A 26,771-nucleotide genomic window follows, 5' to 3' on the forward strand; every position below is an offset into this window, starting at 1 on the left:
TCTGCTAAATTCTACGCCTGCTTCATCATAATTTATCATATATGAACTGGCATGAAGGCAAAGGGTTTATCATGCTGAAGAATGATATCTTGAAATGCTAATTTGAATTAATACAGCATGACAACCACAATGTTAATATGCAAGGGGATAGAGTAAAGGTCAATACAAGGAACAACAAATAATCACAAAAGACAAAATAAAAATAAAAAACACTAAGATTCGCTATGACAACAATAAGCAAAAACAGTGGAAGAAGTGCACAGTTGTAGTCATAACAACAGGTTTAACTGATTAGTGGGCAGAAAAAGGCCAAAGAATAGTTACACAATCATGGAAGAAGCAGCTGCACAGGTTTTTTCATTTTTTATTTTTAGTCGTGACAAGAGTGGGCCAAATAGAATCACGATTATCAACAGTGCAACGTTTGGACAGACGAACTCCGCAATTCAGTTACCGAAAACAAAACAATTTCACGGGGCTCAATAACTGACATGTCAAATCTGTGAGTGCATCATAAATCGTATCATGTATAAGAATCCGTGGGTATTTTCAATGTGTGAGAGGCTAAATGGAAATCCCACTTAGAAACTAGAGATGCAGAGAAGACTTTGACCATTTAAATAAGAGCAGACAATCTGCCAACCCTGCCCTGTTTTTCAGTCACTCCAAAGACAAGGAGGTACCGCGCTACACATTGTAAGCTCTCATTGGTGGAAATCTGTGTCAATCAAAGCCCCTGCTCGCTGTGGATCCGCATTCATCGCTGCAGCAAGTCAACGAGGGACAAACCGGAAAAGCAAACCGTCCGAAGCTAACAAAATAAAAGTACAACCAAGCGTATGATACCGACATTTGTGTGACGTTAATTTTCAATTATATATGCATTTTTCGCTCATCTCCCCTCGGATGAAGACAAAGATTCAATATTCGCTCCTACCGAAGGCAAAACACCGTTCTTGATATTTCCATGCTTCACTTTATCAGACAGTTTGTGAAACAATAGCTTTACTTTGAAGAAGGAAACCGGAAGTTAAGTCTCTAATCATCGGTCATTTGACCGCATCCTCGCCTTCGTCATAATCTGTACGCACGGCGGCGACAGGAGCTCGGGAGTCGGCAGGGACGGGCATCCCACCGCTATTTGCCTTTATCAAGGCGAAAAAAAACATACACAGCACTAACACAGAGTAGGAAAATACCGGCGACTTTTCCCCGCGAAAGTTCCCCTGGAAACTCCGATGGATTAGCCTGATTCTTCTGTGGTAAGCCCGCTTTTTTCATGTGTTGAATTTCAATCGGTGCACCCGCCTCGTCCCCTGTTATGCGCTTTAGACAGCAAGATGAATTCATCGAGAGAGAGAGAGAGAGAGAGAGAGAGAGAGAATAACAACACATTGTGGTTCGCTGCGTTCAAGGCAGAATTCATTCAACATGCCCCGCAGATGTCGGTGGATCCATTCGGTGTGGGGTAACTTTGCCCTCCGAATGGTTTGAAGGGAGGGCGCAGGGCCGTCGGACGCGTGACTGTGGCTGATGTTTTGCAGCGGTGTGGTCCTAGGATGGGAGCTCCCGTGTTGCAGCAGCAGGGATGGATGCGCTGCAGAGAGCAGGGTTGACCGCTGAGGCCACGCTCACACCGAGAGGCCTGCACACATCAGCCTCCTGTTGATTTAAGCCAGCAATAATTGTCTCAGCTAATCGCAACAGATCCAGTGAAAGCTGCCCCGCTCGGGTAATCTGACAGGCGTGGAGACTCAGATCTCACAGACAAACTCCAGAGATGATAATGTGGGAATTTAACAAGTTGCATCCATCTAGTAGTTTGATCACTGACAACTATGAAGTTGTGTGTGTGTGTGTGTGTGTGTGTGTGTGCGCGCGCGCGCCCGTTCGCACAATCTGTCCTTGGCTTGAGGAAAATTTGCAAAATCTGAGTGAGTGACACAAATGAGTGATAACCGAAAGGCACATTATTGCACATTGTAGCTGACAAACTCTACAATTTGCCCCAGATTCTTCTGCTCTTGCTTATCAGACATTTTTAGCACATGAGATAATGGCTGTGAATTGCTCCAACACTGATATTAAGATATAAGGAACCTGATTCCTCTCAGCATCATCCTGTCCCTAAATGACTGGTGACCTGTGTAGTTTTTAAGCGCATGTTTTTGTGGGCGGTTGTCGCTCAGTCGGTAGAACCTCCAACCAGAAGGTTGGCAGTTAAATCCTGTCTCCTCCCCCGTCCACGTGCCGAAGTGCCCCCGGGCAAGACACCGAACCCCTGGTGGTTCCAGATGGCCTGCTTAGCACCTTCCATGGTCGCTCTGTCGCCGTCAGTGTGTGCGTGCGTGTGTGAATGGGTGAATGTAATCTAGTGTAAAGCACTTCGAGACCGCAAGGTGATGAAAGCGTTATATGAGGCCATATTTTTGATTGACGGGAGAAGTATGAGATGATGAAATCGCCCGAGCAAACAAACAACCGTTTTACTTGGATTATCGGTCATTTATATCCTTTATATCCTCCATTCTGATCGAAAACATCATAAAAAAGAATTTTTTCCAAAAATTGTATGACTTCTCCCCCCTCATTTTCTGTATTTGCCAGTGGTCCACAGTGATTTTTATCTAAGCCGGGCTGTAACTGCACATAGAAGACAATACGCGGCCACGCAAATAATAATATTCAGGAGTCATATTTCGATACCTTATCGCCATCTCAGTGGAGGTGTGGAAAGTCAAATCAGATCGGCAACAAAATAAAAGTAACAAACATTGAGAGTCTTGGACAAATTGAGAAGCAGTTTGTCCACTTTTTTTGTTTTGCTGGTTTTCAAAGTAGTTTTTACGTTCGATAACTTAAATGACAAGATTCTCTCACTTTCTCCCCAGCAATCGCAGATTTTTAGATGGCTTAATCCACATCTTTTAACAAGTTTGTATAGATTTTTAGGTCATTTCTTGCAAATGTGAGGTACTTGATGGTTCTGTCACTTAATTGTCTGTGACCGTCAATGTACGGATGTCCTCGCACATAGTCAGTGATTTGGTTTGCACTTTCCATCAACTCAAGCTTGATCGAGTTGTCCCAGAAATCTTCTGACCTACATCGACTAAGACGAACCACATCATTATTTCCGATGGGTTCTTACATTGACCATTGCCCTCTACTGGCAGAAGACTCGGAAAGAGCCATTTTAACCCCTTTCCTCTCCCGCTCTCCCTGGCACAAACTAACAAGCAGGAGCCGCGAGAATCTGCTCCCGTATCTGGAAAAATAAAGTTCTCCTCCGCCGACCCGTCCCTCCCGTTTGCAGAATCTATTAGTCAGAAATGCGACTGACCGAACTCTTGTTTACAACGAGTGTCAGTGATTTAACAACATGACTCAACGCACTCAGCTGAACATGGCTTCACTGAAACAGTCAGGCCGAACCCACACACGCTGCATGGAGCTCAGCTGTGGGTTTTCTAACTGGCCCTTTTCATTCAGCATGTGAAGAATGCTTTGAAAGCACAACACTGTCGCATTGTACAGATAATCTTGTCGCTGACTGAAATGTGGCCATTGTCTTGCTGTTGATACACTGAATGAACTCACTTGTCTGACACAAGCAAATATTGTAAGTATTCAGTGAATGGCACCCATAAGAGAGAGGCTGTCTGTCCTACGTTCAGTAAAACACACCAGAGAGTTTCAATCCATTTAAATGACAACCAATTGATTTTTTTTCCCATTTGTTGTTGTTGATGTTGTTAATTTATTCAAAGAATTCCCATTTTCCAGTTGAATGGGGACTTTAGCTGAACGTGTGTAGGAAGTTTGACCTCTGTTGCGGGAAAGGAGACCCCCAACTGAAACAGCAAAGGGCTCTCTTGTCGTCAAAATTGCAAAATAATTGTGTTCTCCACAGATTTATGAGTGTGCTGGTGTGAAGCTCATTCTTTTTTATTTCAAGTAGACTGGACTATTGTAATGCCCCCTTTTCGCTGGTCCAAAAAGTAAACAGAGAAACTACAGTTAATTCAGAGCTCCGCTGCTTGTCTTTTAAATGAAGCCAAGAAAGAGAGAACCCGTTGATCCTATTACAGCTCCATTAGATCGATCCCCGATATCTTTTGGAACTTTTCAGTGTTTCACTCTGAAAGGTCCAGCACAATCTTATGTGACTGATTCGCTGTGGTTGTCCCTACTGCGGCCCCGACTCATTTTTATACTCAGCCCCTTGTGCAGCATTGCAGACACAAAATAATAATTTACAAAATGGCTATAAAAATCTTTGTAAGACAAATAGTTGAATCCATAAACCAGCCAGATGCTGGGAATCAACAAGTAGGAGTCGCATGATAAAAACAGTGTTAAAAAAAAACAAAAAATGAAAGCCCCCCCAAAACAACAAATTAAAACAAAAGTTTATTATATGATTAAATGACAAATTTAAAAGTAAGGTTACGCCCTGCATGTTGCTACCCACTGCCCAAAAGAAATGACACGTTCTCAGCTGGAATTTTTAAAAAGACAATATATGAATTAATCATTTCATATAAACTTTATCCTTAATCATAGGTTATTTTTTTCCTCTGCATTTTAGAGTGTTTAACTTACTTGAAAGGTGACAAAGTACCGCCACCATTATAACAAATAACCAAATGAAAGTGTTATTATGTCATCACTTCATATCTAAATAATAGCAAAAGTAATGGCAATAATGTCAAAAGTACAGCAACAATTTCCTCCTTTTTTGTTTTTTTTTTCAGAAAAAAAAAAGTAATAATTTATTTGACATAAGAGATTGATGATTTGTTCCACCGCTTCTCTATTCTTTGATCCTGTGTAATAATGTGCTTGTGTGAAACAATGAATATGATGATCTTAACCTCTGGCAAATCTTACAAGAAGATTATAGATTAATACCCAGCCCCCTCTCCAAAAGAAAGAAAAAAAGAAAACAGTAATCAACAGATGAACTGATAGTGAAAATATTCATTAGCCGCATAGTTTCTGTGGCAACGGCAGCAAGATTGGGTAGTAAATTCTAAAACAGGAGATATTGTTGGAAGCTGTTCAAAAAAGGAATAGAAACAAAGAATGCCATTAAAAAGAGCTTAGACAAAAGAAATGCCCACATTTTATTCCATATTGCATAATGACCATCTCTTTATTCGGTATGTCGTCATTGCTGACATTCGTTTCCCACACAAGCATCCTGTGGTCATTTCTGTTTTCTGTTTGTTTGCTCTGATCCGAACTGGCACGTTTGCTCATCGGGCTTGAATGACTTCCACGGTTTAATCCATCAGTTAGTCTGCACGACCCTGACATGTCTGTCCTTTTAATTTACTGTATTGATCTTGCTGCTTCCCTGTAAATGGTTGTGTATTTCATTATGGCTAACCAGTAGTGTGTCACGTTGTTGTTGTTTTGTTTGTGTGCATGCTAGTGGTGCAGCTATATGATGCTCTTGTACAATTCAAATTAGGGCAGTCGTTCAAGTAAATTCGTTCCCAGCTGAGTGCGACATGTGAAAATGCTGTAATGGATACAACGCTGTGATGTAACCACTCCAAGAGCAAGAACTGATGCAATTTTATTTATCTGCTTTTTTCTCCTTATTGTTTTTTTTTTTTTGTTTGTTTGTTTTTGTGAATGTCGTCATTGCGTCTGCATTGATTGCCATCAACATGTCTATTCTCTAGAGAAGTGGCTTTGCCATCTTTAAGTTCAAACTGAAACCTTTTTTTCAGGCTTTCACATCAGCAGATGTTTGTCAGCCTCGCTCCGAGCATCACCTTGTTGGCAGATGGCTGTCAAAAAGACGGGGATCCGCTGATGCTGATGCGCCACAGGTGTATATTGTCACATTCCGAATGCTAAGTGTTGAGATAAGATATAATAGACCCCCCTCCATTCAAACTGTAGAAAAAAAACATCTGCTCTACTTCAAGTGTTTTCAAAGTGAAGGTTCAAAACCATCCGCGGCTTCACAGAGCACAGACGTGGAAGGGGGTCTTGTGAATGATGTCTGGAAATGAAAAAAAGTCTAAATAGATCATGAGCATTCTGCAGATTCCCTCCAATCAAGAATTGACCATTTTTGCTAATTGTCTCTTTTTTTAACTGATTATTAATTTTATTTAACCATTTTTTTTTTCTTATATACTGTTTAGTATTTTTTCAGCCAATATATGCTGTTGGAAACTATTGTAAATTTAGAATATATCAATTAAAGTTGGTGAAATATGACAGAAAACTCCAAAGGATAAACTAAGAATGGGTGGGGGCGGGCAAACATCTGGAATTAGCAGTACTTTTAGTTGACGATAGAAAATAAATTATAAAAAGTCAACAGGGATTTTGACGCTCACTGGCCTAAATGTGCAGCTGCTGTTACTCTGTCATGATAATACCGCTCCTTCGTGTCTTTCATTTATATATATTTTCATTACTTCCTGCAGTGAAGGAATCCAGTATGGACAAACACCATTGAACTTATTTGGCCAGACATCAGTCCAGGATCTCAGACATCATCTTGACTTTATCAGGATGAGGAGTTTCCATCAGATAGCCCCTTCTCCTGTGTGTTTTTTTTTTGTGTGTGGAAGCCCTCCCACTCACGCCTTCCCGTTATCTGCCATGTGCTATTAACTGTTACGGCACAAAACGGCGCTGCGACAACCCTGCCCCCACCGGACTGTCTATGACACGCTAGCACAGCCCGCTCCCAGGCAGACCGTTTGGGCATGAAAATTGCGTGATGGGTGATCTTGCAGGCTGACGTGATCGTGCGATACCCAGGCCTTGCCACAGGAGGGGACAAGCCCTGCGACTACTGTAGCAACCGTCTGCCTTTCTTGGGGGTGTGAGAGATGCGCCGCAGGTCAGGCGAGGATCGGGTCAGCATGTGCCAGTGTGTGTCTCTGTCATACCGGGGGAACACACACCTAGAGTCATTAGGTTACATGGATATACTATGACCCATACTGTTGTCTTGTGAAACTGAGAGCCAGTTGTGATAAATGCATTGTTAGTGCTTATTATTTCAGCAGTAAGAAAGTATTACATCTTCTTCTGTCATCATGAATAGAGGGGCTTAACTTGATAGATCTTTTCTCCTCAAAAGACAAAGATACCTGTTTGTCTATGACACATTTAATAGCTTAAGCCATAAACGTGCACGCAGACATTATTCATATGTAAATGTTAAAGCAGTGAGGCAAAAAGAAAAACAATGTCACGGGGACTTAGGCATGCAAACAATAGTGGATGGCCCAGATTCTGTGGAGCAGGATGGTTACAGATCTCCTAGAGCTGCGGTAGTCCCTGGCCTTTTTACATCAAGAGCACAAAGATTTTCATAATCCCCACAGGCAGAGCTACGATGTGAGATCTTCCTTCATTTACTCTGATATCCTCCGGGGTGCATGCAGTGCTATTTTCAGCCTCCGCGGTTCTGGAGAAAGAAATGCAAGATGTCCATAATATGTTTTTATTACCCGTTGATCAACAGGTTTTAACCATATGTCAGTAGTTGTGGAATATTCTCACTGCTCACGTTACTGCTTATTGTAGAGCTACAGCTGCCAACAACTTTCAGCAGTGATGGATTGATGTCCGCACTCTCTCTCCCCATCTATTTTTTTTAACAAAATTCTGTTAGTCCAGTAAATGTCACAAAATAAAAGGTCACTAGCCGCAGTAACCCCCCTGGGCAATTTTTTTTTTTTTTTGCCTCAGAAATTACTTCAAATGTGATTTGTAAGGATTGAACAGCTGTCGTTTCACTTGACAGAACTCCCCAAACTGAAAAGGGGCAACAAATTACAATTATTTATCGTCGGTCGTCTTGGGGCTGTGAAGAAAAAAAAAAAAATAGGCAGGGTTGTTTACGTATCAATTCAAATATTGAATAACCATGATATTGTATAATACATTTTTTGATAAGAGAAACTGGTAAATCTGTACGATTGAGTAATTTTTTTTTTTTTCATAAAATGAATGATACTAGAAAGATCAGAGCAGTGATTCAACATTAGGTTACTTTCCATTAAACACGAATTGTTATACATAACCACAGTGGAAAAATAAAAGTGTTATTGTCGTGCTCTCCATACCTTATGGAGTCTCAGATAAGGGTAAACCTATCAGCAACACCACATCCCAGTTGGTTGAGTTTGATATATAAATATCTGATTTCTTGATTTCAAATCACACCTTTTACGGGTGTCATCCTTTTTTCATTTGTGCTGCAGAGTCTCAAATACAACTGCCAATGTTTGAGGATGGATTTTACCTTTGATACAAACATATTGATAGAGATCGCTGTAAGTATAAGGAATGGGATAGGTAAATATAAATGTCAAGAGAGATTACTTGATATGTCGGGAACCAACTGAAAAGCCGCAGTCATCCTCCCCCCACCTTCTTGGATTTCAACTTGTGGCCTCTGCTTTGGTCCTGGATTATGTTGTAAAACAACCCCTGGGCGTGTTTCTTCTTCTGGATGTTTTATGGAGTTTTATAGCTAGTGATGAATCACAGTGATCTCTTTCTCCCCTGCAGCGCCTCCCATCTCTTGTTATGCCATGTGAGGAGAATAGAGGTCTGAACACCGATGTCGTTCTGTGCTGGTTTTGGGTGTCAGCTGGCTGAAGTTCAGTGTCAAGACATCTGATGCCCACGGCCGAATCTTGAATACGAACAATAGCTGACGCTGATACTTTGTTGTTTTAACTAGGCACAGCTCAGTATCAACTGGCATTGAATAATGTTGTATGTATGTATGTTTGGAGTCCAATGTCTGGTTGAAATAGCTGATATTGGCTTATATTCATTCTCTCTTTATCTATACCGCTTATCCTGTGTTGTGGGGGTGCTGGAGCCTATCTGAGCTGTCACTGAGCGAGAGGCAGGGTTCAATCCAGACAATCTAGTCAATCACAGGGCCACATATAGAGACATGCAACCAATCACAGTCTCATTGAAACTTCTGGGCACACTTTGGGTCTCCAATGAACCTCCTGCATGTCTTTGGACTATGAGAGGAAACCGGAGAAGCCGGAGGAAATCCACTCAGACACGAGGAGAACATGCAAACTCCTTCAGGGTCCTTCTTGTTGTAAGGCAAAAGCACTAACCACCGCGCCACCGTGCTGCCATTGGCTTACAGCAATATATTTAAGCCTGGTTTAATAGCAACATTTATAATACTGCTCAAATGTCATTTAGCACAATTAACACAGTTAATTAGTATTATATATAGTCTTAATGTATGCAGTACATTTTGTAGTGAGTATTTATGTATTTAAGACCGGAAGTGTATTAACCAATATAGAGGTACGGCTACTGGACCTGGCTAGGGGCTACTCTGGATTATTGCACCGAATTGCATGTGTATAGTAAGCACATGACCATAGCTCGGTACGTTTTGTTTTCACAATTGTCTGGCCCTTCTATACTCAGCGGCACCTAGACTTGATTTAGACTAGATTCTCATAAAGCCCCCATAAACACAGTGTGTTTAGTCATCACGCTACTATTTACATGTGACATGCTGTTTAAACTGAGGACAGCAGGACCTCTGAAAGTACTGAGAAAGTTGTTAGAGGAGGGCATAATGTGATGAATTTGTGTGATTTCTATTTTCGTCGCCGATGGACGTTATTTAAGGTAGTGTCAGTTCGCATGCCAGATATGATCGTCACTCTTGATGTGTACACTTCTTTAGAATAATAGCTTTTATTTTTTTTAGTTTCTAACATGGGGTAGTTAATGGAGTTGTAAAACTGAACTGTAAAAATACACGCCAAAAAAAAAAAAAGTAGTCATTGATGGTTTGTGTTTGTGATTTCTGCTTTACCGAAAATACACGGAACCGTGACCTCAAAACCGAGGTATGTACAGATCCAAAAATGTATTTGTTTGTACCGTAACACCCTCGCTCCGCGAGTCTTGAAACGTCTGCGCTTTCACGTGATTTCTCACCACGTTGCAGGGCCTCCCAGTAGATCCTCCACTGAGCTTTGTAGCCTGTTGCTCCCATGTGAGACCGCGTCGGCTTCTTGGCTGGTTTTCGCTTGTAAATGCTCAACAGGCCTGAATGGAATTTAGTCACATACTGCGTAGCTTTCCTTATAACCATCAGGCTCCAGTGTCATTCAGGACATGCCTTTGATTTTAGCTCATTTAGGAGCGGGGAGGGTTGGGGCGAGGTGGGGGTAAGGGGTTGGGGGTGTCCTCAGAAACGATTTTTCAAAAAAAAACATTGGCCCACCATGTGTGCTAACGTCCTTGTTTTTGCCACGTTTCGCGACGGAAAGCCGCTGCGTTAATCCCTCAGCAGCGTTGAAGAGTGCCAAGAATAAGATGGAATGACTCAGAGTATCTTCCAAAGTTTAAAAAAAAAGAGGAAGAAAAGTATGCAGATGCTGCTGATGTATTTGCCCCCCCCCCCCCCTCTTTTTTTTATGGCTCAGTGGAAAAAAAAGCATTATTCAAAGGGGGTGGCCATTAATGCTGATGAAAGACAACGCTGCTGTCAGAGGTCTCTTTCACGGCTGCGTTGGTTGGAAGGAGGCTGCAGGGAGCTCAGACGTGCGCTTGTTTAACTGGATTTTTAAAGATGGTGGCTCTGAGGCACTTTTTTTTTCTAATTGGCAAAGTAGATTGCCTCACTCATTACAGAATCTGGTTTAGCTGTGCTTCAGTGAGGCCAAATGCTCCGTCAGTTTCCCTCATGAGACCAAGTGGAGAGACAGGGAGCGGTTTGCCATTTAGGGTCTCTCTCTCTCTCTCCCTTTCTTTCTTACTGCCTTAGTTCTGTCGATGGTTGCGTGGTTGCTTGTAAAGAAAACAAAAATAAATCATTTGCCAACCCGAAAATGCGATGGTTAAACTTAAACATAGATTCCTCTCATGTGTGGGTTTGCGCGTTTTTGTCTAGGAAAAGAATTCTTCCCGTCCGTATCAATGTGCGGATATTTACTACGGCCATCGAGGAGCCACGCGCTTCGTTTCGGTCATACCGTGTTCTTCTGTGTAATTAGTTATGGAGTTTAAAGTATCTTGTTTAATTTCAGCCCTAATTGAAAGATTTTCTGAAGGCTTCCCATAACCCTCAGAGGAAGCAGTGGAATAATGGAACATTGAATCATAATTTCCCCACTGGAGGCAGCTTTGGAGCTATTATTTTACCCACCTATTAATTCCGTCTCCGTCTCCGTCTCTTCCCCTCCGCCCGCAGAAAGTAGAGGATGGGCTGTGTCCAATGTAAGGATAAAGAAGCAGCAAAACTCACCGATGACCGGGAGACCAACCTCTCGCACAACTCGGGATACCGCTATGGCTCGGACCCCACACCGCAACACTACCCCAGCTTTGGGGTCACCACCATCCCCAACTACAACAACTTCCACAGCGCCGCCACACAGGGGGTGACGGTGTTTGGAGGAGTTCACACATCCTCGCAGTCCGGCACGCTTCGCTCCCGCGGAGGAACAGGTGACCTTTCAGAAATAGTGTGGATAAATCTGTGCACCTTTCCAACTTTCAGAAAATGTAATTTTTTGTTTTTTATTTTTTAAATTTTGAAATTTATGTGCTTTTTATCCATCTTGTGTGCGTGATGATCCACTGACCTCATTGTGAGCGGTTTCATTCAGGGGGTTGGGACTGTCTTTCAGGCGGAAGGAAACATTTTCACATGAAATCACTCGCAAACAGTGTCAGTGGATTATCGGGAGTAATCAGGCCGTGAGTCCTGAACGGGGACAATGGCGATTTTAAGGTGGACTGTGGATTGTTCATTTTTCACCCCAAGCAAACAATATTTAGATGAAGATGCTTACATGAGCTGGTTACTGAATACGCTATTCGTATTCCCTTTTACGCGTTCCCCTATCCCTTGTCATATGTCTGACGTGTCTCAAGAATTTGACGAAAATGCCGTGACATTAATTTCCCTCCAAATACGTGAGGTCAGCAGTTGTCATGTCTTCTGCAAGCCAGCTTACACGCCATGGCGTGCATCTTAGAGCTGTCCAGCAAAAAAACTTTTTGGAGAAAATGTTTCCAAAATGCCATTGCAGTGCAATTGCAGCCAGCAAATACCATTTTTACGATGGATTCCAATTATGCATGTAAATACTGCCACAGTTCTTAATTCGACTATCGCTTACTCTGACTGTGACCCCAATGTGCTGGATTGGTCAGAAAGTGCTGTTTCCATGAGAGTGTTCGATTGTTTGCACCCAATTCACACTCCCTGGGTTTCGGTGCATCACTTCTTATATGTTGCATTTTGCACGCTGACGTATTCACACAAATGCACACACACTTTGTTTGCAGCTGGGCCAGTGCTGCTGCCTGCCCCCCTGTTTTCTGCTGAGGAGGCGTTTTATAACAGTCATCAATAATAGATATCATCCACTTACATGTATTTAGTTTTAGTGCCAGTTCGAGGTGTGTTACTGATCACTGCACTAACGCAGAAAGCACGTTTACGTTCGGCGAAATAACACTACAAGTGAAACTGTTGCTCCGGGAGTACCCACACTGACATTATGAAATGTTACATTTAGCTGGAGAACGGCTAAATATTTAACATAGATGAGCTATTGTTAGCATATTAACATAGCAAAGTTGTCATAGGCATCAAGAGCAATACTAATGTTCATTATTTACAGTGTTATTCACATGCCAGGAACAATATTTATATACAGCACAGACATTTCTATCAGCAGTTCTCTTTTGCTGGTTGATGATGATTTTGTCTATTTTTATATGCAAGTTTTTAAAATTTCATTTAGCCAGTTTACTTGGCTGCCTCCTCGATCGCTAAACCGTGCACACAGAGGTGCTCAGTAAGCCACACCAGGATATGCAGGCAGGGGCAGAGGCATCACTCAAACGCAGCAGAGTCCAAAACACTACAAAAAAAAAATCAGAGACCAGAAGTGTTTTTTTGTTTGTTTTTTTTTGTGTGGGTGAGGCCATTTTGAAATATTGTCCGTATTATTTTTTTAAATCAGATATCCTGTTAAAATATATATTTTGATTTTCTTATTTATTTGACACATTTAAGGTAAATTACATTAATGTGGTTCCATATAGAATGTAAACTGTGTATCATGTTAGGCTAATATGATATTGGGTTTTACATTTAATATTTTAAATGTATGATAATTTCCATGACTGTTTATATACTTTATTAATCCACCTTCATTTCATAATTCACTCCATTTTTGCTTACACAGTTGACAGCTGTATTTTTGCAGGTAATATGATACAGTGGTTCTTTCATAGCAAACACACATTAATGCCACTGAAAGTCCTGAGGGGAGGAACTCTGCCCTACATTCCCTGCTGGATTTGTGTGGGATTATAAATGATTTCAAATGAGCCGCATCAAAGCTTGAAGTGTCATTTTTTTTTCCACCTTATTATTCTCTCCCTGTATCCCAAAGAAACGTGATGTTCTCTGCCGGTACGTACTAATATTGTGATGCTATGATCCATTCTCCTGGCTACAGAAGATAAATGTCCCCTTGCCCCACGTTAATGGAAAACAGGGTGACCTAAATTATGCTGCCGCTCCGAGACATACATCTGACATCCGGAGAGAATAAATGTTGTCTTGAATAGTGAAAAAGTGAGGGGTTTGTAGACTCTCACTTAATATTTTAAAGATACGTACAGTGCGGTGGGCATAAATAAACAGCATCTCCTGCTTTTGATGTCAGCCACTCTGAGGGAAGGTAGATCCCAGCGCAGATAAACACGCAGCATCTGTGGACTCAGCGTCACACGACATTACACGAGGAAGGCGTAAACAAGATCGCAATAACCCATCAAGTAAAAGTGCAGAAGTAGAGCAGAAACCTTATCCAACCCGTTGACATCACGCGGTCTACTTCAGGGTTTAGGGCTTTGAACAGCATATTTCGAGCGTTCTGTAAGAAACGTGGCCAGCCGAACTCTCCAGAGATGAGCACATTAAAATCAGAAAATGAAATCACGCAGACTTTTTGAGGGGGCAGAGAGACCCAGGGTAGGTCGTGCCAAATCACATCAGATACATTTGATTTTTTGTTTTTTTTTTTGTATTCTACTGACAGCATTGAGCGGTTTGCAGGGACATCTTTAGGGGCGATGTGACAATTCAACATCTGGCGGCCAAAACTTAGGAGCAGCATCTATCTTCAGGCTGAGAGATAAATCACATTATTGTTTCTGTTCAACCGTGTTCACTGATATGTATTGACAGGAAAATATCAGGCGATTTTTTTTTTTTGACCTTGTTCATTTTAAGATTATATAGAATTCCATTAATGTGTAATTTGTGATTTTACATAATCCTGAGATTCAGTGCTCAGCATTAAAGGACATCGGATGAAGACTATATTTCATGTGTTGCATTTTAATGCAAGAAATTTTTAAAGAAAAAAAAAGAAATGATAAAAAAAAAATATATATATATCTCCAAACTATAACATCCAACCATCCATCCATCTTTTTCTGCTTATCCTGCGCTCAGGGTCGCGGGGGATGCTGGAACTTCCATTTTAACTTTATTGTGCTTATTTTTTATTGAATAGTAATGAAATCTGTAGTATCCCGGTGATTTATTGTAATCTGTATAATCAAAAACAATATAAACAAACTTTTCTCAGATAAAGGAGAAAGCGAGATTAAGGATTGTTTTACAAAAGCGACAAAGCACTCACATGTTGGACATATACATGAAAGACCCGTCTTAGATCCATTACTTCTCCACTGGTTATCTGGGACGGAGTCACAGTGTCAGCCGAGTGAACCCAGACACCCTTCTCCCCAGCAACGCCCTCCATTCCCAGGCCAGATGAGATATATTATGATCTACCCATTGACCTCATACTTCATCCTACCCTCACCCGTGATCATGACCCTGAATAATGAAGCAAGCAGCCATTTTCCAGCGGACACTTTATTATTTGATGATTAAAGCTGCCCCCGCTGAGCCCCACATGCAACTTTGCTTTCTCACAGGTGTGACTTTGTTCGTGGCTCTCTACGATTACGAGGCCAGGACTGAGGATGACCTCAGTTTCAGAAAAGGGGAGCGGTTCCAGATCCTCAACAGCACGTATGTTTGGAAGCGCATGCATGACGGAATGGGGGGGTCGGGAGGTTTTTACCCCCTCGGCGCAGGCTGTTTTGGGGGATGATTCTGGAATGAATGTCGTTCCACAGGCAGAGAAAGGAACACGTGCAGTTTTAGAGGAGTTCATCAGAGCTGCAGTATTTATTTATATATTTATGTGAATAGAGTCCGACACATCTGACCGGTCTCTGGGACTTTCTCGCTCTTGAATATGATAAAGAAGGTTATTAGACATCTTTGTTGCATCGATGTTGATTTTTAGAGCAGTTCGTCTTGAACATTTTACAATGTTAATGGCACTCAGAGCAACGAACGATGCAAAATTACCAGATCCACGCTGTTACGGGTGGGGGTTTTAAAGGTGCCCGGTCTCTATCAATTAGGTGTCTGCTCTCTAGCTACACTCCGTGCCATTTGTAGTGAACGTCCTAACCTTCTTATTTTACAGATATGAAGTAAAGCTCCAGGCACTTTCAATTAAACACTTGGCATACATCTTTGAAAGGATATCACCAGTGATTCTGAAATGTCTAAATGTTTATTTTGCCATTAAGCATGATTTGTTGGTCCACATTTGTCTATTTTAATTCGCCGTGTCTCACGTCGCTCTGTTTTGCTCTCCCCAGTGAGGGAGACTGGTGGGAGGCGCGCTCCCTTACCACAGGTGGAACTGGTTACATTCCCAGCAATTATGTAGCTCCCGTGGACTCGATCCAAGCGGAGGAGTGAGTTAAAGTTGTTATTTTTTTTCCCTTTTTTTATACATATGAGCACTCACACATCACAGTCTCGCAGGCATGGCAAAATTGTCAGTAGAGAGCATTTCATAAATATTTGAGGGTTCATCGAAAACGTTAACCTGCAACATGAACAGTTTGGCGTGAAGGACATAAAGTATGTTGAATAGAATTATACCGCCAATACCTCTTTGTATTTACGTTCTTCATCTCTGCGTCCTTTGCAGTTGGTATTTTGGTAAATTGGGCCGAAAGGATGCGGAGCGGCAACTGCTCTCCAACGGCAACGCCAGGGGCACTTTCCTCATCCGTGAGAGTGAAACAACCAAAGGTGCTGTGGTGCATTTAACATGCTCTTAAACTTTTAAGGAGCTTGAAATGTTTGTGGAGGGTGGGGAAGTGCAAAGACTTTTTTTCCCCGAACAAAACTGCGAGGAAATCGTCACACAAACTTCTTAAGATTATCAGATCAATACGTACTGAATTTGTCAGCTGTAAAATGCAAAATAAACTACTATAGTGTTTAATCACTAACTCATATACAGCACAGTTAATGTAGTTCAAGATTTATATTTCAAATTTGATGATTTAGTCAGTTTTTGTCCAGACCGCTGTCTCTGTCTCCTCTCCAGGGGCTTACTCTCTGTCCATCCAGGACTGGGATGACATCAAGGGAGACCACGTCAAGCATTATAAGATCCGCAAGCTGGACAGCGGAGGTTACTATATCACTACCAGAGCCCAGTTTGAAACACTGCAGCAGCTGGTACAGCACTACTCTGGTAAGAAGTCCTCGGCCTATGTCCTGTTTTCTCTCCCCCCCAAAGTACGAAATGAACGTAATGGACTGCTTTATTCTGATTTTTTTTTTTTTTTTAATTCAAACTGCATATCTTTTATATCAGCGAGGGCTGCAGGACTGTGCTGCAGACTGATCGTGCCATGCCACAAGGGCATGCCTCGTCTGACCGACCTATCCGTCAAAACCAAAGACGTGTGGGAGATCCCGCGGGAGTCGCTGCAGCTCATCAAACGTCTCGGCAACGGCCAGTTCGGAGAGGTTTGGATGGGTGCGTATCTTTTTTTGGCGTCTTCTTTTTTTGGCAGTGGTGAAGAATGTACAGCTGTGAGCTAAAGTTGCAAAAATGCTACATGTTGGATCACTTAGCTCTGACTAAATACGTCTTAACATTTTCTTCTCGATAGGTGGTTGAGAGTTCAAATTTTCTCAATTTTACAAGATTTTAGCAGACCTTTTAAAACACGTCCTAACTTTTAATAATTATTTACATAAAATAAACATAGGTACTTCGACAGATCAACTGATGAGTGCGGACCCTCCTCTTCTGCAGTAGTAATGGCAACTGACACAAGAGTGAGAGCATTTGCTGCTCACGGTGATGGTGCATAGTTGAATTGCCCACACAATCACAATTGTTTTGGTGGGTTCCCAGCAAATTCCATTAAAATCGGATGGACACTGTGTTTTTATAAACACGATATTCAAAATGTAAAATGTAAATAAATAATGATCTCACCTCAAACATTCAAACATTGTTCTTCTCCTGTTGTGGAATTCCAGGCACCCAAATATTTACATAACAAACATAATGCACCGGTGTCATGTAATTGCCAGTTGCAGCAGCAGTGGTCACTGTTGCTTCTGCAAAAGCAAGGGTTTCTTTTTTTGTAGAATTCCTTGTTTGTTAAAAGATCGGTCACAGCCTGTATTTTTTGGGGCGAGGAGGTATGTCTGTGTTGTCAGTACATTTTAAAACTTAATCCAAAGATATTTTTACGTTCATAATATACCCAAAGTTTGACCCATACTGTTTGTTTTTCTTTTTCTTAACCTCTGTTTGTTTCCCGCTCTTTGTTCTGTAATATATTCAGAGATGACTGTAAATATGAATTTAAAAGTAGCTTATGAATATTAAAACAATTTACTCTTTGTGCTGTATTCCTCTTTTCCCAATGTGTAACTCTCTTTGATAGTAGATCCCATTGTGGCCTCACTGTCCTTGAACGAACCGCCTGTCTCTTCAGGTACATGGAATGGCACCACCAAGGTTGCGGTGAAGACTCTGAAGCCCGGCACCATGTCGCCTGAGTCCTTCCTGGAGGAGGCCCAGATCATGAAGAAACTCCGACACGACAAACTGGTGCAGCTCTACGCCGTGGTGTCTGAAGAACCCATCTACATTGTGACAGAGTACATGAGCAAAGGTAGGACACTTTCAGAAGGATGCTATGAATATTACATACACGTATTCTGCTCACGCCCACGCAGCATCTGCATAATTCATGCCTCTGCATGGACAGTGCAGCGTGCATCCTCCGTCATGGCGGGGCTTTCAGGCCCCTGTCCACAACTGTGCTGAGGCGAAACCCGAGTGGCTTCCATGAACCCACCAATAAAACGGGGTTTTACTGAAAACTTGTGTGAACATGGCGGTGACTAACGACTATAAATCCCAGCCAAGTCTAACAAGTGTGCAAGAAATCCCAGAAGTGACATCACCTTAGCTTCAACTGCTTTGTTTTATTTTTCTTGTCAAAAAAAGGACAGCAACAGTTTAGAAGCAGCAGATGGAAGACACGTTTTTCGATCTTTCCCCATATCATTGTTTACATGCTTAGATCCCCACGATGCTCAAATACTGTAAATAACATCCTACATTCCATCTGCAATTGTTCTTTTAAAGTCAAACCAAAAGGCTTAAGGAGACTTCAAATGTGCTCCGGCCAGGAAAAAGGGAACACTTTGTTATTCAGAAGCCAGCTGTTTATACACATTTATTAATCATTTTCTTAAATTCTCTCTTAAAATCTACTTTTGTTTTTCAGGGAGTTTGCTTGACTTCCTCAAAGATGGAGAAGGACGGGGCCTGAAACTTCCAAATCTTGTGGACATGGCGGCTCAGGTACAATCTAAAGGATAATAATGGTGATGATGATGACAGCCATGCTTTGAACATGTTGTTGTTGCTAGCTAGTAGTGTGGATTTGCCCAAGTGGATCACATGATCAGTTTTTATTAAATGTAGACACTGTAACAGATTTGTGGTGACAGTTGAAATGGAAGTTTGTGTTTGTCATTTTCTTTTGGTGTTTGTATGTATTTTCAGGTATTTCTTTCGGTACCATTACTGAGCACGAGTCGAACATAGATAAATCAATTCATGTTTAATCGTGCCACTCTTGCTGGTGCGACTGGCTTTAGGCCCTTGCAATACACCAGTTACCTTGGAGTTGGTTCACAAGGATCATCACACATTTATGTAATAAGCCTCCCACTGACTGAGGACTTTATTCACAGTTTAAAGTGGGTGGATACTGTTTATACAAGAACGTCATGATTTTCATCACCGTCTCAGTTTGTGTTGTTTCAAGGACCGAGTCTAATTGTTTTGCTGGTAAGCGTTGTTGTCGCTATGACCGACCAACTGCAACTTATTTTTATTGTTTGCTTTTTTCTTAGCACATGCCATGCTTTTTTCTCTCTTTAACCTTTTGTACATCAGCCCTCCATCATGTTGCAGTCCACGACAGAAATTCCTAGCTTTCGGTGTCTAGAAATGTCATCGAAAAATTCATCATCGTCCGATGCACTCTCTGTCAGCCCCACTCCACCGACGTCTCATTATTATATGGATCTGGATCAGGAAGCTGGTCTTGTGTGGCCCCGACCCGTCGGGCCACCTCTTGCAGTTTCTTTGGCTTCATAACGAAATTCCCACGTGGCTGACCCCACCCCGCTCTCCTGTCAAAGCGTGCAATTTTTCAGTTTCTCAGCTCAACATTTTCCAGGCACAAGCTGTCACCAATTGTGCTGCTGTGAGCTCCATCTCTGTGCCGCACACAGACCAAGGTGACCATCTGGTGGAGCCTGTGACAGTGCCCTCCCCCCTCACCGCGCTCATTACAAAGATCAGAGCTACCGTGGATCTCATCCACTATGTGTCAAGCTTTGCACAGCTCCTCTTTGACCGTGGAAGGGGGGCCCTGTGGCACCATGTCTCCAGATATTATTGGGATCACAACCTATGACAATCTTGCATCATAGAGATGTTCGAGATGTTATTGCAGTAGCTGCAAGTACACCTTCTCTTCTAAAAGCCAGTGATGTTTGTGGAGCTTCACTCTTAGCTTAGTACATGACCAAGTACCAGGCTCCTTGGTCCTGGAGCAAAAGGTTATCAACAAGTCTGCAGAAAGACTTGGAGAAGAGTCATTTTTGCAGCATGTCCAAGCTGTAAAAGACAAACTGTAAAAGTCTCCCTCCCTCCCCATTTCATAGCTGAAGAGGCTACGCGTATCTGCTGACGTTCCGGTTCAGCATGCTAACACCAATGCCATTTCTAAATGCCGACAGCCCCAGAGGTTAGTTTGCATCCATAGTTTTTGATGATTTATTTCAGCTGGGGCCGTAACCCTGATCACAGAGAGCTCTGATGGCATGCAGCCGTCTGCAGGCCGCTGCCTACAAACCCATTACTCAGGTTGTCACTGCACCCCCTCCTATTTCGAGCTGACTCGAGCTTCTCCCAAGGAGAGAGCCGTACGAGTGTATTTGTGCGACTGCGATCGGGACGCGAGCTCTGAAGAGCAACTGCCGGGGCAGCTGTCACTCAAGGCGCCCTTCATATTCAAGTGCTGTGTTTCTCAGTGCATTTGCACAAAAGCTCACTCACCCCATCCATCACTCTTCCTCCCTCCACATGGAAATCCGCCTGTTGAGCTCACCCATCAGAGCGTCCATGCTTGATCCACTGTCTCACCGTACGTCACCCGGGACCTGACCTCCGCTCGCAGGCATGCCTCCACATCTGATTGGCGTCCCGGCATCTCTCGATTGCGGTAGTGCAGCTCGGGCTGCCAAATGTGCCGGCATTCAAGCATCACTCACACAGGCGATGCTGTCCATCCTCTCTGAGGGAGGGTGGAAATGAGTCTCGTCCGCTGGACGTTGCGCCTCCTGCAGGGGAAATGTGGTGAATTGCACCTGGTTCCAGTGTGGGGAGGGCGATGTTCTGCTAAGTAGCAAGCATGGTGGCCCTGGGGGCGGCAGACTGACAAATCAGCACAAGCAGTATGGAGGCAGCATCGGTCATCCCACCACGTCATACGATAATATCTTGTCAACACAAAGGACCGTAAGAAGAATTGCTCCTCAGCTCAGTAATGTCGCACCTCGCTGGAACTTTTTTTGTTGAATTATTCTAGCATAACTCTAATTATTGAGACTGAATGAAACGCGTTCCCAATTCAGAGTGATAGAATTGGAATGGACAAATGATCAGAGACAGTACGTCCCCATTTTGTGTTTTACGCTCACAAAATGGCTGCAAACCTAGTAAAACCCCTTGAGCCTCATACAGCTTTAATCCCCTAGAAACTGCTTGCTGACATGATGCGCTCTCTCTCTCCGTCTCTCTCCGTCTCTCACTCTCTCTCTCTAAAAAAAAAAAAAAAAATGAACTTTATTTCCCAGGTGGCTGCTGGCATGGCGTACATTGAACGAATGAACTACATCCACAGAGACCTGCGTTCCGCCAACATCCTGGTCGGAGACAGCCTGGTGTGTAAGATTGCTGACTTCGGTCTGGCCCGGCTCATCGAGGACAACGAATACACGGCGAGACAAGGTACTGTGACTCTTTAGAGCGGGGACGTGGCTGTGGGACACACTCTACTCCCAAAGCCATTTGCTAAAAACATCTATAGATTGTGCAGGTCTAGGACTTTTTTTTCCATTTCGACGTACCCAGGTTTTTTTTACACACGGAGGAGAGGCCGACATAATTGAGCGGTAATTTTTCTTGGAAATCAGACAGCACGCGTTGCTTCAGCGTGCAGCACACGTTGCTGTCACTCATTAATGGCGGGCAGAGTGCAGGGTTCAAGACTGCAGGTATCGGGTTAAGCAGGCGAATATCCATCTATCGCTGGTTGCCTCGCTGGACGGTGTAGGAACAAGCAGGTGTACCTTGAGTCAGTCACGTGACTTTCCCTCCCGACTTTGAACACACCACGTCCAGACCCTCCATCATTCTGTCAGCATGTTCACACACTCCTTTGTTTGTCGATTCAATTTTGACACATTTTTGATCTGCGGCCATCCTGTGATCTCAGGGTCATGTTTCAGCCCTTTTTTGATATATAGTTCAGATTGCGAGAAAGTAACGAAGCACATTTGACTTGTATCCCGCTGTTTTTTAAATGAAAATCCTATGCAACATGGCATTTTGATCTGCTGCTATGTAAATATTCGCTGTCTTTACTGCCATCATTTTAAAAATGTCTTGCTCGCACGAGGCAAGTGATGTGCTGTGTTTATGACACAAATGTTAAATACAGTTTTATTATCCAAAGTATATTATAGTGATTACCCAAAACAGCAACAATACAACACCATTACATGAATGATTTATCATGAAAACAGTGTAATAATGCAAAGTATTTGTAGTATTTTATGTTTTGTACTCAAACTGCATAACTGCATTTCTTTCCCGCCACTGATTCCTCTTTTTCTTGTCTGAATTCCTCATTTACCTGAAAGGCGCAAAGTTCCCCATCAAGTGGACGGCACCTGAAGCCGCGCTCTATGGGAAATTCACCATCAAGTCCGATGTGTGGTCATTTGGCATCCTGCTGACGGAGCTGGTGACCAAAGGCAGAGTGCCCTACCCTGGTGAGAGCCCCCCCCCCCCCCCCCCCACCTGCGTGTGTGTATGTATGTGTATGTTTATACGTGTGTGTGTGTGTGTGTGTGTGTGTGTGTGTGTGTGTGTGTCGCACTAACCTCTCGAGTCCAGTTGAGCATTGGTTTGATTAATGCAGTGTGTGAGTGTCTGGGTCCACTGAGACTTTAGCTGCAGCGCTGAAAACAAACAAACAAAAACAGCACGTTGCATAATATAGAGCACGTTTGTGCTCTATGTAGAAAAATGCTAAATGTTAAATACATATATACATATATATGAGTTGAGCAGTTGTGGGATGGGAATTTATTTCATTAGAAAATGTATCCAGATCTAATTCTGTCTTCATAATGAAATGAAGTAATTCCTCAATTGAAGAAGTGCTGAAGGGAAAGTTGAGAGATATGAAGATACAGGGTGCCGAGCAGGCCAGGCGACATTTTTCTCCACATTGAGCCTTCAGTGCTGGGGGGCATCGCTCTTTTAGCCTTTTAGTGAATGTAAATAATACACCGCTTTCTTGTATTCCCTCACCACCCCCACCGCTCATCTACCATTAACATTTGTCATTATCAGGTTGCTAAGAACGGCAAGAAACAGTGTGGTAGCTGGCAGAATGCTATTAATTATATTTTATATACAGCAGCATCATGTATGAAATCTGTTAAGTAACAGTCTGAACAAGTTAGTGTTGAGTGCCTCACTCGACTCTAAATGAACACCTTACAGACATATACAAAATTCAGACAAACAATGAAATAAAAAACATGTGTATATATACGCACGTATGTATGTATGTATGTATGTATGAATGGATGGATGAATGTATGTATGTGTGTATGTATGTATGTTTCAAGAAGTTGGAGGATTTCAGGTACTTGGGGTCAACAGTCCTGAGCAACAGAGTGTGGAAAAGAGGTAAAGAGACGCGTTCAAGCAGGTTGGAATGGGTGGAGAAAAGTGTCAGGGATACCATGTGATAGAAGACTATTGGCCAGAATGTACAGCCTAGAAACTGTTACAATGACCAAAAGACAGGGGGCAGAGCTAGAGGTCACAGAGATGAAGATGTTGAAATTCTCTTTGGGAGTGGCCAGGATGGATAGGATCAGGAACGAGTCTGTCAGAGGAACAGCACATGTTAGATGTTTTGGAGAGACGGTTAGAGAAGCCAGACCGAGATAGTTCAGTCATGTAAGAGGAGGGATTGTGAATATATTTGTAAAACGGATGCTGGAATTGGAGCTGCCAGACAGGAGGTCTCAAGGAAGACCAAAGAGAAGATTTATAGACTTAGTCAGAGAGGATATGAAGGTAGTTGGTTTGAGAGAGGAGGATACAGAGAATAGGGTTAGATGGAGGAAGTTGATTCGCTTTGGCGACCCCTAAAGGGAAAGCCGAAAGGAGAAGAAGAAGATGTACATGTTTGTATGTAAGTATATATATATATATGTATATGTGTGTGTATATAAATATATATGTATATGTATACATATATACATATATATGTATACCCACACACTCATATATATGTATATATATACATACATATATATGTGTGGGTGTATATATATTTATATATATATATATGGATGGATGTTTACACATATATACACACACACACACATATATATATTTAGATAGATAGATAGATAGATAGATAGATAGATAGATAGATAGATATATGTGCATGTGTGTGTGTGTGTGTGTGTGTGTGTGTGACTTTGTCAGGTGAGATAAGCACAAACACCTGCTTTACAGCAGGTGCATTGTTAAAGGAATCCTCAAATTAACCTGGAAAAAGAAATGCTTGGGAAGCAGTGACATTGCGCTCCTACTGCCGTTCCCACATTTCTTGCATTGGCACTGTGCTTTGGTTATCTTTGCGAGCCTCGCTTACACACAACCGTAGAGTCAGTTTTCCTTTGGGGTAATCTATTGGTGTAAAGTGTCTCTGAGGGGGCAGTTGCGATCAGACTTCACGGACAGAAATTCTGACGTATTCCATTTGGTCAAGTTGGATCTGCCAATCAGAATCAGTGCAGCTGAGGTCACTTTGGAAGGTCTTGTTTAGGTCACATTGAAGAACCGCAGCCAGAATGCATTGCACTCTTCACGGTATATAAAAAAAAGTGTAATGCACAAGCTTTCTAAAACAATCTTTCATGAAAACAACAATGTCCTGGTCTATCACAGTGACTGTATTCTGAAGAGGGCAAAATGAAAATATTCTTGTGCTCAAAAATACTCAATATCTTCATGGAGATGAGAAACAGAAACCCTAATTATTAACATACTAATGACAATTAGGGTTGCATTCAGGATGGGGGGCACTGAGAGGGAGATAAAGGCAGAGCTATTTAAAATAGTCTTATTTAACTACACTGACACACAGCGCTAATTTCGCCACTTCCTCTCTCCAGGCATGAACAACCGCGAGGTGCTGGAGCAGGTGGAGCGGGGCTACCGGATGCCGTGCCCGCAGGACTGCCCCACGTCCCTGCACGAGCTGATGGTGCAGTGCTGGAAGAAGGACCCGGAGGAGAGACCCACCTTCGAGTATCTGCAGGCCTTTTTGGAGGACTACTTCACTGCCACTGAGCCTCAGTACCAGCCGGGGGATAATCTCTGAGTGCCGCTGCCTCCACCTCGTGTTGTTCCTTGGCCTTCCACCAGGAGGAGCCAGTCATCACCAATTCTCTCATCTTTGTGGTCCTAACAATCTTTAAGCTCATTGACTGACATCTTGACTTGAAAGCCTCTCTCTCTCACTCTCTCTCTTTCTCTCTCTCACTCTCTCTCCTTTTCTCTCTCACTCTCGCTCTCTACTCTCTCTCACACACACACACACACACACACACACATACACACAGAGACGGGTGGCGGAATGCCATAACAGCAAGCTGACTATCAAATCAAGAGATGGAAATGACTGCCATGGAGATGAGTTGTGTAACTTGTATTTAGTGTAAATATAAATTGCTTGTTTACTTATCTATTTTGTTTCATTTTACATTACTTTTGATATTTTGGAGACGTGTGGATTTATTTTCCTTTTTTCTTTTTTTTTCCTTGTTTTTCTTTTTAAATCTAAGGTCAAAGTTATTGCGGTATCTCGGCTCATTGAAATCGCGTGAGGCTCCCAGTCGGTAAACGAACCACGACACGATCATCCTAGAACGGTAATAATTAGATATTACGGACTGAACCGTCTCAGAAGTTTTTTCTGGGAGTCCACTGACCTTTTTTTTACTAAGTTAATAATGTATAACGCTACTGCTCCTCTTCTCAAGGAACTTAGATGTACTTAAAACACCTGTTCTTGCCTTTTCATGTTTAGTAATATTCTTATAACGTAAGGGAATGCCTTCATGCTTTCTACACACCTACTAATTGCCTAACGCATCATGAACTCCTCCACCCAACCGTGTACGGCGTCTGCACTGGCAGTAAGCGCATCCATCGCATTTCAGCTTCAGCCAATGATTTTTAGATCAGCTTAGATTTAGATTCAGCTCCTTGCTACCCATTGGCAGCCATTATCGAGCTGCCTGGTTTATTTTTGTTTGTTTGTTTTTTTTTGTTTGTTTAAGTATTATTATATGCCAAAAGGCTGTGTAAGAATTCTGTTTTATTTTTTTCATATTTTATGAGCCAAGCAAGCAAAAACCCGCCACTTACATGAACAAAAACAAAAAATGCCTACCTGTGTTTGTCCTTCCATTTTATGTATTTTTGAGACCAAACATATTTATTTGATCTGTTTTTCCTCAACATTTCAGACAGTCTCGTGTTCTTTAAGGTTGCATATGAGATGTTTCAGGGATGCCTGCATTGTATCATGATCAACTTTCCAACTCCTCACACGGGTTGAGGACATGCATTCCATCACATTACACCGGTTTTTGTGTGTATTTCTGTTTTTTTGTTGTTTTTTTTTTTTTTTTCATTTTTCTCCCCAGGGGGCGGAAAAGTGAGCAAAACTCACTTGGTCAGCCCCAATCCAGTAGATATACAGGAAATGTCTTTGGTCTCTGTATTATTTATTGTCTCTGTCTGTTACTTGTACACAACTGGTTTTAAAATAAACAGTCTTGCCATCATCGTTCCGGTGACCTATCTACTTCCAGCCACTCTGCGGGTAACGGGAAACCCCTCAGGCTTCATTTTTATCACTGCCGCAAGAACTGTCTT

The 26,771-nt window shown here is 42.4% G+C and overlaps 1 protein-coding gene across 2 annotated transcripts; it reads left to right on the top strand.

The window, feature by feature from the left end:
- Positions 1–1,097: 1,097 nt before the first annotated feature.
- Positions 1,098–26,680, top strand: fyna (FYN proto-oncogene, Src family tyrosine kinase a). Of its 2 annotated transcripts, XM_086155370.1 has the most exons (12): positions 1,098–1,262; positions 11,240–11,496; positions 15,022–15,118; positions 15,763–15,861; positions 16,101–16,204; positions 16,506–16,655; positions 16,779–16,943; positions 17,920–18,099; positions 18,721–18,797; positions 21,368–21,521; positions 22,436–22,567; positions 25,001–26,680. In XM_086155370.1, exons 2-12 carry the CDS (start codon positions 11,250–11,252, stop codon positions 25,207–25,209), a joined length of 1,614 nt encoding a protein of 537 aa, XP_086011496.1. In that variant the 5' UTR covers positions 1,098–1,262; positions 11,240–11,249; the 3' UTR covers positions 25,210–26,680. The 2 variants fall into 2 exon arrangements, with proteins under 2 accessions (XP_086011496.1, XP_086011486.1); XM_086155360.1 differs by having other exon boundaries at positions 16,506–16,943.
- Positions 26,681–26,771: the final 91 nt, after the last annotated feature.

Source organism: Fistularia commersonii, chromosome 1 (genome assembly GCF_037954325.1).
Source record: "Fistularia commersonii isolate RoL2024-O1a breed Wild chromosome 1, RoL_Fcom_v1.0, whole genome shotgun sequence".
In the NCBI taxonomy this organism is placed as follows: Eukaryota; Metazoa; Chordata; class Actinopteri; order Syngnathiformes; family Fistulariidae; genus Fistularia; species Fistularia commersonii.